At 35.4% G+C, this 17,757-nt stretch overlaps 2 protein-coding genes across 2 annotated transcripts in view; both read right to left on the bottom strand.

Moving 5' to 3' along the window:
• Positions 1-370: 370 nt before the first annotated feature.
• LOC134841203 (uncharacterized) lies at positions 371-5,525 on the bottom strand. Its single transcript, XM_063857038.1, has 4 exons — positions 5,364-5,525; positions 1,437-1,614; positions 1,029-1,287; positions 371-751 (listed from the first exon to the last, which is right to left on the bottom strand). The coding sequence occupies exons 1-4, from the start codon at positions 5,436-5,438 to the stop codon at positions 625-627; spliced, it is 639 nt and encodes a 212-aa protein (XP_063713108.1). The 5' UTR covers positions 5,439-5,525; the 3' UTR covers positions 371-624.
• Positions 5,526-7,869: 2,344 nt separating this feature from the next.
• Positions 7,870-17,757, bottom strand: part of LOC134852195 (E3 ubiquitin-protein ligase rnf213-alpha-like) — an 81,701-nt gene continuing 71,813 nt past the window's right edge. The window contains exons 9-10 of the mRNA XM_063868533.1: positions 10,193-10,391; positions 7,870-7,962 (exon numbers count right to left, since the gene is read on the bottom strand). Of these exons, the coding sequence (XP_063724603.1) occupies positions 7,870-7,962; positions 10,193-10,391 (292 nt within the window). The remainder of the gene's footprint in view (positions 7,963-10,192; positions 10,392-17,757) is intronic.

Raw genomic sequence — 17,757 nt, 5'->3', positions numbered from 1 at the left:
CAAAATAGGGTTTTTTTTAAGGTTCTGGGAGCGCTCAAAGTCTATATGGTCAATCTAAAAAAAAATCGACAAAATTTTCGAACTCCTCGAGAAAATCCTAGATCAGCCCCTACAACATCCATTTAGGAAAATTATCCCGAAACATAAAATCTTTAGCAAGATGAAGTACAATCTATATTATTTTGATAAAACCAACCCAATTAAAGAAATGAAAATCCATAGGTTAATTTTTGAAAAGGTCCTTTTCAAAAAGTTTTCCTCCAGGAAAAGTTAAGAAGTTTCACCGCGTTCCTTGGCATTCAATATATCAATATATGTTCAGAATCATTCAATATATGTTCAGAATCACTCAAATATGCTCGCAAAAGACTATGACTCAAAACTTGATTCTTTTCAGGGTATTAATTTTTATCTGTGCATAACCAAACTCCAGCTGGGGCATCATATAACTTCAGCATACACTTCATCATCAATTAGTGATATAATTCATCTAACTAAAAATTTGTCTAGTGATCAACAATTAGGGAATGATATCAATTAAAGTTTTTTCAATCTCTCTCAAGTTTTGCAGGGTATTAGGAAGTTGTTAGGAAATAAGAAAAATTGAATTGAAATAAGAAACTTTCAGCCTTCTGTTTGGATGAGATGTTTGATTATGTCTTCTGCGTATTTGAGCTTACACCATTGTGGTAGATTCAACTTGTGGAGGTCATCGTCGAAATACGCGGGCGCTAAACCGTCTTCCACAATGCTGAAATATACTCAAATTATAGATACAGTTAGATACGTAATCAAGGCTGTTCAGAAGACATTCAATCACTGCCCGTTGATCTGAAGTCAGCTGTTATCTGACAAGAATTTTGCGATTTACCCTTGATAGTTTCGAAACCGACACTTTTTACTTTTTGTTTAAAATATCGGCATGCTAAAAACTAATTTCTTTTCATTGGTAAAATGAAAGATGTGAAATATTATAAAGACAAGAATTGTTTACAACTTGAGAATTGGTCTGAAAATGGTTAACTTACTGATAATTTGGATTCATCAGATCAGGTTCGTCCAAATTCAGCACAATCAGCTCATTCAAGTAAGTCAACAGCACATATTTCTTTTTCGCGGGCAGCTCATCCAGCGCCTTTTTCTGCTCCGAAGTGAGGGTTTCTTTGAACTGTTTCTGGATCCCAGCGTACGGTTCTTCGTCCTGATGGTCCAGCATCAGTCTGGTTCTCTGAAGTGCCAGTGCTTGCCAGAGGAACACACAGGACTCAAGTGTGATGCCACTGATTCCTGAACAAGTCACCAAGCATAACCAGAAAGTGATTGGAGAGTAAAGTAAGTCACAAAGCCTAATCATAAGCATATTGAGTAAGCTAGGGCTAGCTAAAGGTATTCATCATATAAAACACGACCCAGAAGAATAACCAATCTATGTTCACCTGGCATAGCTTCTATGCTGATTTTGCGGAGGAACTCGCAGATAGGCTGTTTGGGGTCATCCGTTCTATCCTTCTCCATGTATTTCATCAGGAGTATCAACTGTCGCAACATCTTACACACCTCAGGCATGTCTGTGAACTTGTTCTGAATCTTCTCAGCTTCACTTCTTGTCAACTTCTACGACAAAACAAAAACAGAATTTAGCCCGAATAATATAAAACACAAAAACTTACAGAGGCATTAAGGTAAAAACAAGGCAAAAAAGAATGAGAAGTGATCGCTAATCGAACAAGACTGTTGTTATCAAATATTTAACACGGATTAACACTCCGCTTAACGTTAATAGCACGAATATATCGCGCGTTCATTATCCTAAATTCGCATTTTTTACGAAAAAGAATCACAGGTAAAATATCTGTTTTAACTTTCGCTCAGGACAACAATATCTTTCGCAACGCTATAAAAAAAGCGGTCAAAATCGGAATAACAAGTAGCACTGAAAAGTCCGACCACTTTTATAAATATATCTAACAGAAAAAAAATCAATGACCGCAAGGAAACAGAAAAAAAACATTAACTTCTTTTTTGACAAAACTTCAGCTTTCAAGTTTAATAGTAAAAATACATGGCCTTAAAGCTCTTTAAAATTCAAGAACACAAGCGCTTGAAACTTTTTTGAGATTGATAACAACTGCAAAAACTGAATCCGCTGGGAAATCTGGAAATTAAAATCCCCTTCCGAAACTGGAAAACGATCACTTTTTTATGACCTTCACACTTGCTGTTCCATAGTAGAATTTGCTTTCTTTTTAAGAAAGGAAATTAACTGAACATTAAAACAAATCAAAAGTCAAGCCGCAGGAAAACAAATTTGAACATGAACAAATTTTTAGACTTTTCCTGAAAAGAATCATCATGACCTATATAGAAGAATATATGCAGAATTTCACCTGATAAAAACCCCGAAAGGAAACGAATGAAACATGCATGCATTCTCAAGTTTCAAAAAATCAGTTGACTGCTCATAGCCTTATGCAAAGATCAAAAGAATCGATGAACAGAAGAAAACAGAAACAAATAACTTTTGAAAAAATCTCCACTTTCGAATTCCAAAAAAAACATATCCTTTAGCTGTTTGATTTCTAGAACAATTTATGATTGAAAAGATTTTGATAAAATTAACTCAATTTGAGAAAACTGGAGCAAACAGTAAAATTTTTCCACTTTCAAAACACAGATCGATCACGTTTTTTGCGATCTTTACATATTTGCTGTTCGATAGTTGAGTGAACTAAACTTAAGAAGAAATCAATGGTCAAACCTTGAAAAAGTAAATTTGAGCCCGAACAAATTTTAAGATTTTTCTTGAAAGAAAAACACAACCAATCGAAAATTGGAAAATAGTAATGAACGCAAGTAAACATAAAACACCGCTGACTTCCTTGAAAAAATCTCCAATTTCGAAGAAAAAAAAAGCCCTTGAAGCTCTTTGAATTTCTACAACAATTTATGATTGGAGCTTTTTTGATGACATGAAACCAACTTGAGAAAACTGGATTGTTCACGTTTTTTGCGCCATTTCCATGTTCGTATTTGGAGAGTGCTATTTACGTCACTTTCAGCAGATGAATTTCAATTGAACTCAAAAAATGCAAAAAGAGCATCAATTTTTAAAGACTTTTCCCTGAAAAAAAAATCAGCAAGACCTATATAAGAGTCTTCAATATGCTCATTACTCTTAAGCAAAAAAAAATCAGTAAGACCTATATAAGAGTCTTCACTACCTTCATTACTCTTAAACAGAAAACAATCATCACGACCTAAATAAGAGTCTGAACAACGTTCACCGAATCTTCACAACCTATAAACAAGTTTCATTTAAGAAACAAGGACATCCTGTGTCTGTTCAAGTAGCCCACAATGGTCGACTAGCCTGAATTAGGAAAAAAACTTCAACACTCAGGCGATACAAAAATAAGCCAGTATCCACAGCGTAGATTTTTTTTCGTTTACTATTTACGCGGCGACACAATTCATTTTTCAAAACACCCAATTCCCACGAAAGCAAGTACGATCTAGCCATTTTACAACCCTTAGGATTCGCAAAAACTAATTTGAAAAACCGAAAATTGAACCAGGCGATTGAAACATTTTATCAGCTGTTGTGCTGGCATATTCATCATTTTTTTTTCATAAGATTGCAACAAAAAAGCAGCAGATTCTCAAGTTTTTCATAGAAAAAACTAATTGTTGCTTTTTCTGATACGAAATCCAAAAACAAAAAACTTCTAAAAATTATATATAAAAAAATTTGAAAAAAAAAACTTGAAAATTCTTAAAATTGCTTGCACAAAACCGGAATACTTTGAAATGATTCGAACTCCAGAATTTTGTCTTTGCAGTCATGTGCGTTACCTTTACGCCACATGTGCGGACTAATGCCTTAATTTGGATTTTATATTTGCCGAGGTGTCTAATTATTCGAGTGATTTTGATAAACCAGTCAACCTAAAAAAATCTATAATTCGGTTTGATAACGCTTTGATAACCAGGCGATTGAAACAATTTATCAGCCGTAGTGCTGGCATATTCATCATATTTTTAATTGACAGCAACAAAAAAAGCAACAAATTTTCAAGTTTTTAAAGAAAAAACCATTTGTTGCTTTTTCTGATGAAAAATCCTAGGACAAAAGAAAAAAACTTTTAAAAACATTGTAAATAAAAAAAAATTGAAAACCTTCGAACATTTTTTAAATTACTTCCACAAAACCGGAATACCTTGAAATGATTCGAACCACGGAATTTTGTCTTTGCAGTCATGTGCATTATCTGTACTCCACATGTGCGGACTAACGCCTTGATTTATATTTAATATTTGCCGAGGTGTCGAATTATTCGAGTGATTCTGATCAACCCGACAACCTAAAAAAAGCTTATATTTCGATTTGATAACGCTTTGATAATCACGATTTGATAAACACAAACGTTGAATTAAAACAAACTTTAAAATTATCGAAAACCATTTTTCTTTATTTTTTGTTAGTTTTTTCATGACTTCCATAACTTTTTCTTAATATAGGGTTACCGAATTAGATAGAAAAAAGAAATAATGAGGTAAAAATGCTGAAATTGAAAAAAAATAACCTTGAAATTTTATTGCGGAGATCAGCCTCTCAATTTTCTAATAAAATAACCTGGAAGCTTTAATGCGGAGATCATTCTCTCAATTTTCATCTAATCTAGTCTCGAAACTGAAAATATTCAGACAAGTTTTACTTGACACTGAGATAATTCTATGATTTTTTTAAAATTTGAATTAGAGCTAAAAAAGATTCATATGATACCTGACTTGACCCCCGGCAAGCTTTTTTGAGGTAGTCAAAACCTAGTAAAAAAATTATCGAGCAAAAAATTATCTATATTTAATTTCCTTCCCAGCCCTTGAAGGGGGAGTTAGGACCAAAAAGCTTTTGAAATAAACGAACAAATAATCTGACCTAAAAAAATTGTGAGTTTCTCAAACAAATTCATTGACCGTACATAAAACTAAATTATGATATTAGGCTGTGCTGTCTGATACTGTATAAAACGATAAGTCAAAAATAAATTGCCGAAATTTCACAGCGTTTTTCGGTCCACAAAACAGAATTAATTTAAAATAATTTCGTTTAAAAACGCAAAAAATATGATTTCAACTTGTAAACACTTATAAGATGCTGGTTTTTGAAAGAAAGTATCAAAAGCTCATTTTTCCTTAATACGAATATCCGTTTTTTTGTCACTGCTTTCAATGTTTGTCAATTTTTGTGATTTCCTTCAATGCTTAAAGTTTTCAAAATAGGTTACATTCAATATTTTAAATTAAAAAATGAAAATAATAAAAAATGCAAGTGGTCATACAAAAATTGTTCACAGATAAATTACCGTTTCATCCACGATGCAGTTTCGTGCATTGTTGAGTGCGTCTTTTGTGCTCGAAGATTTTGTCATCAGCTTCATAATCTGAAAATGGGAACCATAAAACTTTCACAAAATGCAAATCCTTTCCGTTCAATTTTAAACCAATGAGAAATATTACAGTTTCACACATTCAGAGAGTGTAAATCCTTTCCATTCAATTAAAACGCCTCAGGTAACATGCCCTATTTTACATCAGTGATACTGATACGTGGGCTTTTTAAATTCGAAAGCCAGTGGTAGGCATTTTGACAGACGGGTTTTTTAACAGACCTTTAAGGCGGGTAGAGGCAAAATCCTATAACTGATTTTTAAAAAATAAAAATTTCTTCAACCGTGCAAAATCCCCCCATTCCTCCGAATCTATGTCAGGGGGAGAAAATATAAGTTTTTCAGAAGATAATTTAAATGTAGCCTAGATTTATATAAAATTAGCAGTTTTGTAAAAGAAAATTGATCGAAAACTACAGCCCACAATGGTCGACTAGCCTGAATAAGGAAAAAAACTTCAACACTCAGGCGATACAAAAATAAGCCAGTATCCACAGCGTAGATTTTTTTTCGTTTACTATTTACGCGGCGACACAATTCATTTTTCAAAACACCCAATTCCCACGAAAGCAAGTACGATCTAGCCATTTTACAACCCTTAGGATTCGCAAAAACTAATTTGAAAAACCGAAAATTGAACCAGGCGATTGAAACATATTATCAGCTGTTGTGCTGGCATATTCATCATTTTTTTTTCATAAGATTGCAACAAAAAGCAGCAGATTCTCAAGTTTTTCATAGAAAAAACTAATTGTTGCTTTTTCTGATATGAAATCCAAAAACAAAAAACTTCTAAAAATTATACATAAAAAAATTTGAAAAAAAAACTTGAAAATTCTTAAAATTGCTTGCACAAAACCGGAATACTTTGAAATGATTCGAACCACAGAATTTTGTCTTTGCAGTCATGTGCGTTACCTTTACGCCACATGTGCGGACTAATGCCTTAATTTGGATTTTATATTTGCCGAGGTGTCTAATTATTCGAGTGATTTTGATAAACCAGTCAACCTAAAAAAATCTATAATTCGGTTTGATAACACTTTGATAACCAGGCGATTGAAACAATTTATCAGCCGTAGTGCTGGCATATTCATCATATTTTTAATTGACAGCAACAAAAAAAGCAACAAATTTTCAAATTTTTAAAGAAAGAACCATTTGTTGCTTTTTCTGATGAAAAATCCTAGGACAAAAGAAAAAAACTTTTAAAAACATCTTAAAATTGTAAATAAAAAAAAATTGAAAAACTTCGAAAATTTTTTAAATTACTTCCACAAAACCGGAATACCTTGAAATGATTCGAACCACGGAATTTTGTCTTTGCAGTCATGTGCATTATCTGTACGCCACATGTGCGGACTAACGCCTTGATTTATATTTAATATTTGCCGAGGTGTCGAATTATTCGAGTGATTCTGATCAACCCGACAACCTAAAAAAGCTTATATTTCGATTTGATAACGCTTTGATAATCACGATTTGATAAACACAAACGTTGAATTAAAACAAACTTTAAAATTATCGAAAACCATATTTCTTTATTTTTTGTTAGTTTTTTCATGACTTCCATAACTTTTTCTTAATATAGGGTTACCGAATTAGATAGAAAAAAGAAATAATGAGGTAAAAATGCTGAAATTGAAAAAAAAATAACCTTGAAATTTTATTGCGGAGATCAGCCTCTCAATTTTCTAATAAAATAACCTGGAAGCTCTAATGCGGAGATCATTCTCTCAATTTTCATCTAATCTAGTCTCGAAACTGAAAATATTCAGACAAGTTTTACTTGACACTGAGATAATTCTATGATTTTTTTAAAATTTGAATTAGAGCTAAAAAAGATTCATATGATACCTGACTTGACCCCCGGCAAGCTTTTTTGAGGTAGTCAAAACCTAGTAAAAAAATTATCGAGCAAAAAATTATCTATATTTAATTTCCTTCCCAGCCCTTGAAGGGGGAGTTAGGACCAAAAAGCTTTTGAAATAAACGAACAAATAATCTGACCTAAAAAAATTGTGAGTTTCTCAAACAAATTCATTGACCGTACATAAAACTAAATTATGATATTAGGCTGTGCTGTCTGATACTGTATAAAACGATAAGACAAAAATAAATTGCCGAAATTTCACAGCGTTTTTCGGTCCACAAAACAGAATTAATTTAAAATAATTTCGTTTAAAAACGCAAAAAATATGATTTCAACTTGTAAACACTTATAAGAAGCTGGTTTTTGAAAGAAAGTATCAAAAGCTCATTTTTCCTTAACACGAATTTCCGTTTTTTTGTCACTGCTTTCAATGTTTGTCAATTTTTGTCATTTCCTTCAATGCTTAAAGTTTTCAAAATAGGTTACATTCAATATTTTAAATTAAAAAATGAAAATAATAAAAAATGCAAGTGGTCATACAAAAATTGTTCACAGATAAATTACCGTTTCATCCACGATGCAGTTTCGTGCATTGTTGAGTGCGTCTTTTGTGCTCGAAGATTTTGTCATCAGCTTCATAATCTGAAAATGGGAACCATAAAACTTTCACAAAATGCAAATCCTGTCCGTTCAATTTTAAACCAATGAGAAATATTACAGTTTCACACATTCAGAGAGTGTAAATCCTTTCCATTCAATTAAAACGCCTCAGGTAACATGCCCTATTTTACAACAGTGATACTGATACGTGGGCTTTTTAAATTCGAAAGCCAGTGGTAGGCATTTTGACAGACGGGTTTTTTAACAGACCTTTAAGGCGGGTAGAGGCAAAATCCTATAACTGATTTTTAAAAAATAAAAATTTCTTCAACCGTGCAAAATCCCCCCATTCCTCCGAATCTATGTCAGGGGGAGAAAATATAAGTTTTTCAGAAGATAATTTAAATGTAGCCTAGATTTATATAAAATTAGCAGTTTTGTAAAAGAAAATTGATCGAAAACTACATTAATGTAGTTAATTAACAGCATTCAGATGCAATTCCACATAAAAACTGTAAAAGGCAGTTTTAATGATGCATTTGCTCAAAATGCATACTTTATTCAGAAATAACGGTACATTCTACGGTTTGTCACTTAGTGGGGATTCTACGGTTGATAAAAAAAGTTAATTATATTATATCTGCACGAATTGTACAGCAAATTTTGTTGTGCTGATACAAAAAATTTTCTGTTAATAAAAGTGGTGCTACATTCGTTCAAAAATCGCATTCTTTGTTCGCCAAAAATATTCAAATATTCGTTGAATGTTCGAATATTTGATTTTTTATTGGGTTTTTCAGTATTCTTGAGAAAAAAACTGAAGATCAATTTCAAATTGAAGTTCTCCAATTTTCATGCAGTATTTGGCCAGTTCATGATGTATACTTTGCTCTTTTCTTGGTGACAACGTTTCCAACAGCCCTGAAATCACGGGGTTCTCGAGAATGGCATGCAGAAAATTTTCCTCACCAAGTAGTGAGTCTTCGATAAATTGTGACTTGGTGGAACAACTCAATAACACGCAGGTCAAATAGGACCGAATATTCGCGAGCACATTCTAAGTTTTTCCTCGAACGAACGTTCTAACATTCGGTTGCACCACTCATAACGACGTCGGTTTGGCGCAAAAATCATTTAGCCAATGGGAACGTTTAACGATTCAGATAGGTTAAAAGTTTTCCATCACTCGGTCTCTCCATCATGAGAAAACCCCTTGCGATAGCATTCGGCACGTTATATCGTGCGCTAATTTGGAGTACTCTGTTTTTGAAGTTGATAGGGCGGTGTATCGAGCAGCAGAAAAATTTTAAATCTGAAAATCGTATCGACTTAAATAAAAATCGGAACTCAAAATGGAAATATCGAATGAAAATAAAATCATTAGGATGTTGTTAACTATCCCCCTTCCCCTCATTGGACCTTGTTAACTAACCCCCTATGCATGTATTTTTTGACAACGCGTTTGTATAAAATATGCGTTCCAATTATAGGTTCTATAAGCCAAAACAGTACCAATGTACGGGTATGGGTTCACACCCCATGAGGGGGGGGGGGTGTAGTCATATGGGAAGGCGTCAGTCCCCCCTCTTAATCCTTTACTGGGTCGAAGTGTGACTGATCACAATTAATGCGATAAAAAAATTGAATCAAACTAATATCCTATATAATACACCCCACCGTTGAATGACTTCATTATCGAGGAGGGGGGGGGGGATTCGTTACTAGGTACCCGAGGGGGAGGGGTGCTTGTTGTTTGCTTATTTTCACATTTCTATTTCTCAAAATACAAGATTCAATTTGAACTGATTATTCTTGTTGTGTTCTGTTTCTGAGAAATCAATTTATCAAAATTATGCTATTCGAGCGGTCACCGTTGATAGTTTTGTTGGAAAACCGTGAGATGATTGTCCTAATTAAAGAATCTTGACCTAAGAGCGAGCGTCTTTTTACGTTAGTCAATCAATTATGTGTCAGTTTTATAACGTTGGTCTGCCAATAGACTCATTTTTCACTTCTTAAGCTAAAAATTTGGTCTGCTAAAGAATCAATCCCCTAGAAATTCACATTTAATTTGTTTCGAACTGCTCACAAGAGTACAAAACTGAAATCTAGACATGAGACACACGGAGCCTAGATAACCGAAGAAAACTAATCAATAATTCGGGCAATCCAATCAATCACTACTATTCAATTGAAAGATGGCCCCCGCTCACTTTAACACAGCAGTTATCTAATGGGTTTACTGCCACTAGAAATTAGCTTAAATATTCACCTTCATGCTGATGAGGGGCTTGAACTTGAACAGGTGGTGTCCAATTGTTCCTTCTATTCCACTCAGATCATAGTGCACGCTCTCTGCCTGTGCATCCGCGGTGGCGAAGTTCGCAATCACCGACAGCAACTCCCGGTCAACATTGGAAACCGAAACGACATGTTCACCCTTCACAACTCCATTATTCAATTCCATGGCGCTAAACCACAAAACACATGATGGACACTATTTTATATAGGTGTTTAAAATGTATGTAACACTTAGTTTATACAAAAGAACAACGCCACAAGGACGTCTAAAAGAACCATGTAATATGATTTTCTCTAAATTGTTCTTTTTTCTTTCATTTCATTTTGCATGATATAGACCTTCGAATTTATATGTTTCAAAGCTAATCAATCAACTTCTAACCAAAACACTATTACAGAAATATTACTTGGAGGGACTCTTGATGCGTAATCAATACTCTTTGAGCAGGAACCCAGAATAGATTAAAAACACGACAGCCAAAGTTGACATTAGTTCCAGATTGTGCACGCCATTAGCGCACGAATTGAAAAATCAGTGAAGTCTTCTAACTTTAAAAAACTGAAAACGCAATGCAACTAACTTGGCTAAATTCATATATCAAAATGTCTTCAAATTAAAAGCTAAGTATTTCAAATGTCACCTTTTTTCTAAATGTTCTTATTTCTTGTTTCTTCTGTTTGTCTACTGATTCATAATTGCCCTTTTAGATATTTTAACCTTTCCGTTCCCCTACTAATCTTAGTGTTTTGGCCAGGTATGTGCACAAAGACGGGGACATTGGAGCCCAACTACGAAAGCGAATCTATGACTTTTGGAAATCGACTGTTATTTGGTTTGTTTATAAATTTGTTTAATCTTTGAATTGGTTTGTGTTACTGGAACCCAACTGGATTATTTTGGACCTCCTTTTCAAACTGTTAGTCAGAACTATGTTATTGTTTTGTTTCGTTAATTTGAATGCCTGTTATGAGATCACAATTTTCAAAAATGAACTCAAATAGAAACGTCAATGAAAGTAATTTTGAAACCGCATTGCTAGATGATAATCAGTTGAAAGTGATTCAGACATGTTATTACATACAATCAAAAGTTAAAATACAAATAATGACGAGCTTGAAGTAGTTGAAAGTCTGATGACAGATTTAGATAAAATCATTCAGCCCCTGAACGATATTGTTATTCATTTGATAAGCGAACGTAATGAACAAATGCAACAACAGTTATTCGCCCGATTGAAAACAGTTAAAGGGGTCTATATAAAGACCCAGATGGAGTAAAAACGCAATGCAATTAGGCAACGTTCAGCTTGCAATGTGTCGATTACATCTTCGCGAGTTCAAAGTAATGTTTCTACTCCGTCGCTCGTTCAATCTGCCCTTACCGCCAAAAAGCACACAAAATCACAGACACACAGCACCACAAAATTCATCAACAAGTATTTGACGGAGACCCCGAACAATGGTTGAACTGAAATCTACAACGCCACAATAGACAACACCGATATGTCAGATTCTGAAAAACTAACCCACCTTGAACTACTTGTTTCCGGAGACTCTAAATCCCTAATCCGTGAATACGGATGCAACGAATCAATGTAAAACTCGTCCCTACAACGACTGCATCAGAAATTGGAAACCCAACGAAAATTGTTACTTCAGTCCTGAAGCGACTCGACAACTTCAACAGTCCATTACTCAGACACCGAGGAATCTACAAAGACCTGGCCAACTTCCTCAGAACAATTGTTGATTCTTTTTTCTAAACTTTCTTATTTCTTCTGTTTCTCTAGCTAATTCATAATTGCCCCGTCTAGATATCTCAACCTTTCCGTTCCGCTGCTAATCTTTGTGTTGTTGCCAGGTACGTGCATAAAGACGCGGACATTGGCGGCCAACTACGAAAGAGAATCTACGACTTTTGGATTTCGACTGTTATTTGGTTTGTTTATTAAATTTGTTTATTCTTTGAATTGGTTTGCGTTACTGGAACCCGACTGGATTTTTGGACCACCTTTTGAAACTGGTAGTCAGAACTACGTTGTTTTGTTTTGTTAGATTTAATGCCTGTTACGAGATCACAATTTTCAAAAATGAACAAATAGAAACGTCACTGAAAGTAATTTTGAAACCGCATTGCCAGATGGTAATCAGTTGAAAGTGATTCAGACATTTTGTCGAATACAATCAAAGGTTTAATTACAAATAATGAAGAGCTTGAAGTACTTGAAAGTCTGCTGACAGATTTAAATACTATCGTTAAGCCCCTGAACGATATTGTTATTCAGTTAATGAGCGGACGTAATGAACAAATGCAACAACAGTTACTCGCCCAATTGAAAACAGTTGAAGTGGTCCATAGAAAGACCCAGATGGAGTAAAAACGCTATGCAATTAGGCAACGTTCAGCATGCAAGGTTTCAATTACATCTTCGCGACTTCAAAGTAATGTTTCTACTCCGTCGCTTGTTCGATCTGCCCTTACGGCCAAACAGCACGCAAAATCACAGACAGCACCACAAACATCAACAAATATTTGATGGAGACCCCGAACAATGGTTGAACTGAAATCTACAACGCCACAATAGACAACACCGATATGTCAGATTCTGAAAAACTAACCCACCTTGAACTACTTGTTTCCGGAGACTCTAAATCCCTAATCCGTGAATACGGATGCAACGAATCAATGTAAAACTCGTCCCTACAACGACTGCATCAGAAATTGGAAACCCAACGAAAATTGTTACTTCAGTCCTGAAGCGACTCGACAACTTCAACAGTCCATTACTCAGACACCGAAGAATCTACAAAGACCTGGTCAACTTCCTCAGAACAATTGTTGATTCTTTTTTCTAAACTTTCTTATTTCTTCTGTTTCTCTAGCTAATTCATAATTGCCCCGTCTAGATATCTCAACCTTTCCGTTCCGCTGCTAATCTTTGTGTTGTTGCCAGGTACGTGCATAAAGACGCGGACATTGGCGGCCAACTACGAAAGAGAATGTACGACTTTTGGATTTCGACTGTTATTTGGTTTGTTTATTAAATTTGTTTATTCTTTGAATTGGTTTGCGTTACTGGAACCCGACTGGATTTTTGGACCACCTTTTGAAACTGGTAGTCAGAACTACGTTGTTTTGTTTTGTTAGATTTAATGCCTGTTACGAGATCACAATTTTCAAAAATGAACAAATAGAAACGTCACTCAAAGTAATTTTGAAACCGCATTGCCAGATGGTAATCAGTTGAAAGTGATTCAGACATTTTGTTGAATACAATCAAAGGTTTAATTACAAATAATGAAGAGCTTGAAGTACTTGAAAGTCTGCTGACAGATTTAAATACTATCGTTAAGCCCCTGAACGATATTGTTATTCAGTTAATGAGCGAACGTAATGAACAAATGCAACAACAGTTATTCGCCCGATTGAAAACAGTTAAAGTGGTCTATATAAAGACCCAGATGGAGTAAAAACGCTATGCAATTAGGCAACGTTCAGCATGCAAGGTTTCAATTACATCTTCGCGACTTCAAAGTAATGTTTCTACTCCGTCGCTTGTTCGATCTGCCCTTACGGCCAAACAGCACGCAAAATCACAGACAGCACCACAAACATCAACAAATATTTGATGGAGACCCCGAACAATGGTTGAACTGAAATCTACAACGCCACAATAGACAACACCGATATGTCAGATTCTGAAAAACTAACCCACCTTGAACTACTTGTTTCCGGAGACTCTAAATCCCTAATCCGTGAATACGGATGCAACGAATCAATGTAAAACTCGTCCCTACAACGACTGCATCAGAAATTGGAAACCCAACGAAAATTGTTACTTCAGTCCTGAAGCGACTCGACAACTTCAACAGTCCATTACTCAGACACCGAAGAATCTACAAAGACCTGGTCAACTTCCTCAGAACAATTGTTGATTCTTTTTTCTAAACTTTCTTATTTCTTCTGTTTCTCTAGCTAATTCATAATTGCCCCGTCTAGATATCTCAACCTTTCCGTTCCGCTGCTAATCTTTGTGTTGTTGCCAGGTACGTGCATAAAGACGCGGACATTGGCGGCCAACTACGAAAGAGAATGTACGACTTTTGGATTTCGACTGTTATTTGGTTTGTTTATTAAATTTGTTTATTCTTTGAATTGGTTTGCGTTACTGGAACCCGACTGGATTTTTGGACCACCTTTTGAAACTGGTAGTCAGAACTACGTTGTTTTGTTTTGTTAGATTTAATGCCTGTTACGAGATCACAATTTTCAAAAATGAACAAATAGAAACGTCACTCAAAGTAATTTTGAAACCGCATTGCCAGATGGTAATCAGTTGAAAGTGATTCAGACATTTTGTTGAATACAATCAAAGGTTTAATTACAAATAATGAAGAGCTTGAAGTACTTGAAAGTCTGCTGACAGATTTAAATACTATCGTTAAGCCCCTGAACGATATTGTTATTCAGTTAATGAGCGAACGTAATGAACAAATGCAACAACAGTTATTCGCCCGATTGAAAACAGTTAAAGTGGTCTATATAAAGACCCAGATGGAGTAAAAACGCTATGCAATTAGGCAACGTTCAGCATGCAAGGTTTCAATTACATCTTCGCGACTTCAAAGTAATGTTTCTACTCCGTCGCTTGTTCGATCTGCCCTTACGGCCAAACAGCACGCAAAATCACAGACAGCACCACAAACATCAACAAATATTTGATGGAGACCCCGAACAATGGTTGAACTGAAATCTACAACGCCACAATAGACAACACCGATATGTCAGATTCTGAAAAACTAACCCACCTTGAACTACTTGTTTCCGGAGACTCTAAATCCCTAATCCGTGAATACGGATGCAACGAATCAATGTAAAACTCGTCCCTACAACGACTGCATCAGAAATTGGAAACCCAACGAAAATTGTTACTTCAGTCCTGAAGCGACTCGACAACTTCAACAGTCCATTACTCAGACACCGAAGAATCTACAAAGACCTGGTCAACTTCCTCAGAACAATTGTTGATTCTTTTTTCTAAACTTTCTTATTTCTTCTGTTTCTCTAGCTAATTCATAATTGCCCCGTCTAGATATCTCAACCTTTCCGTTCCGCTGCTAATCTTTGTGTTGTTGCCAGGTACGTGCATAAAGACGCGGACATTGGCGGCCAACTACGAAAGAGAATGTACGACTTTTGGATTTCGACTGTTATTTGGTTTGTTTATTAAATTTGTTTATTCTTTGAATTGGTTTGCGTTACTGGAACCCGACTGGATTTTTGGACCACCTTTTGAAACTGGTAGTCAGAACTACGTTGTTTTGTTTTGTTAGATTTAATGCCTGTTACGAGATCACAATTTTCAAAAATGAACAAATAGAAACGTCACTCAAAGTAATTTTGAAACCGCATTGCCAGATGGTAATCAGTTGAAAGTGATTCAGACATTTTGTTGAATACAATCAAAGGTTTAATTACAAATAATGAAGAGCTTGAAGTACTTGAAAGTCTGCTGACAGATTTAAATACTATCGTTAAGCCCCTGAACGATATTGTTATTCAGTTAATGAGCGAACGTAATGAACAAATGCAACAACAGTTATTCGCCCGATTGAAAACAGTTAAAGTGGTCTATATAAAGACCCAGATGGAGTAAAAACGCTATGCAATTAGGCAACGTTCAGCATGCAAGGTTTCAATTACATCTTCGCGACTTCAAAGTAATGTTTCTACTCCGTCGCTTGTTCGATCTGCCCTTACGGCCAAACAGCACGCAAAATCACAGACAGCACCACAAACATCAACAAATATTTGATGGAGACCCCGAACAATGGTTGAACTGAAATCTACAACGCCACAATAGACAACACCGATATGTCAGATTCTGAAAAACTAACCCACCTTGAACTACTTGTTTCCGGAGACTCTAAATCCCTAATCCGTGGATTCGGATGCAACGAATCAATGTAAAACTCGTCCCTACAACGACTGCATCAGAAATTGGAAACCCAACGAAAATTGTTACTTCAGTCCTGAAGCGACTCGACAACTTCAACAGTCCATTACTCAGACACCGAAGAATCTACAAAGACCTGGTCAACTTCCTCAGAACAATTGTTGATTCTTTTTTCTAAACTTTCTTATTTCTTCTGTTTCTCTAGCTAATTCATAATTGCCCCGTCTAGATATCTCAACCTTTCCGTTCCGCTGCTAATCTTTGTGTTGTTGCCAGGTACGTGCATAAAGACGCGGACATTGGCGGCCAACTACGAAAGAGAATGTACGACTTTTGGATTTCGACTGTTATTTGGTTTGTTTATTAAATTTGTTTATTCTTTGAATTGGTTTGCGTTACTGGAACCCGACTGGATTTTTGGACCACCTTGTGAAACTGGTAGTCAGAACTACGTTGTTTTGTTTTGTTAGATTTAATGCCTGTTACGAGATCACAATTTTCAAAAATGAACAAATAGAAACGTCACTGAAAGTAATCTTGAAACCGCATTGCCAGATGGTAATCAGTTGAAAGTGATTCAGACATTTTGTTGAATACAATCAAAGGTTTAATTACAAATAATGAAGAGCTTGAAGTACTTGAAAGTCTGCTGACAGATTTAAATACTATCGTTAAGCCCCTGAACGATATTGTTATTCAGTTAATGAGCGAACGTAATGAACAAATGCAACAACAGTTATTCGCCCGATTGAAAACAGTTAAAGTGGTCTATATAAAAACCCAGATGGAGTAAAAACGCAATGCAATTAGGCAACGTTCAGCATGCAAGGTTTCAATTACATCTTCGCGACTTCAAAGTAATGTTTCTACTCCGTCGCTTGTTCGATCTGCCCTTACCGCCAAACAGCACGCAAAATCACAGACAGCACCACAAACATCAACAAATATTTGATGGAGACCCCGAACAATGATTGGATTGGAACCTACAACGACACAATAGACAACACCGATAAGTCAGATTCTGGAAAATTAACCCACCTTGAACTACTTGTTTCCGGAGATTCTAAATCCCTAATCCGTGAATACGGATGCAACGAATCAATGTACGACTCGGCCCTTTAACGACTGCATCAGAAATTGGAAACCCAACGGAAATAGTTACTTCAAACCTGAAGCGACTCGACAACTTCAACAGTCCATCACTCAGACAACGAAAAGAAGCTACAAAGACCTGGCCAACTTCCTCAGAACAATGGTTGATTCTTTTTTCTAAACGTTCTTATTTCTTCTGTTTCTCTAGTTTATTCATACTAGCCCCGTCTAGATATCTTAATCTTTCTGTTACCCTACTAACCTTAGTATTGTTGCCAGGTACGTGCCTAAAGACGGGGACATTGGCGCCCAACTACAAACGCGAATCTACATTTTTGGATTTTGACTGTTATTTAAGTTTGTTTATTAAATTTGTTTATTCTTTGAATTGGTTGGTGTGTTACTCGAACCCGACTGGATTAATTTGAACCTCCTCTCGAACTTTTAGTTAGAACTACGTTATTGTTTTGTTTTGTTAAATTTAATG

This window comes from Symsagittifera roscoffensis, chromosome 1 (assembly GCF_963678635.1).
Source record: "Symsagittifera roscoffensis chromosome 1, txSymRosc1.1, whole genome shotgun sequence".
In the NCBI taxonomy this organism is placed as follows: Eukaryota; Metazoa; Xenacoelomorpha; order Acoela; family Convolutidae; genus Symsagittifera; species Symsagittifera roscoffensis.
Note: the sequence above shows the minus strand (reverse complement) of the source record. Positions and strands in the feature narration are given on the sequence as shown.

What these genes read in the sequence shown, in the direction of transcription:
- LOC134841203 (XM_063857038.1), bottom strand. Translation starts at nt 5,438, where the DNA reads ATGAAGCTGATGACAAAATCTTCGAGCACAAAAGACGCACTCAACAAT. An exon ending in ACTGCATCGTGGATGAAACG is followed by an intron (nt 1,615 to 5,363) that starts GTAATTTATCTG and finishes GTTTTGTCGTAG; the next exon opens with AAGTTGACAAGAAGTGAAGC. An exon ending in CAGCATAGAAGCTATGCCAG is followed by an intron (nt 1,288 to 1,436) that starts GTGAACATAGAT and finishes TGACTTGTTCAG; the next exon opens with GAATCAGTGGCATCACACTT.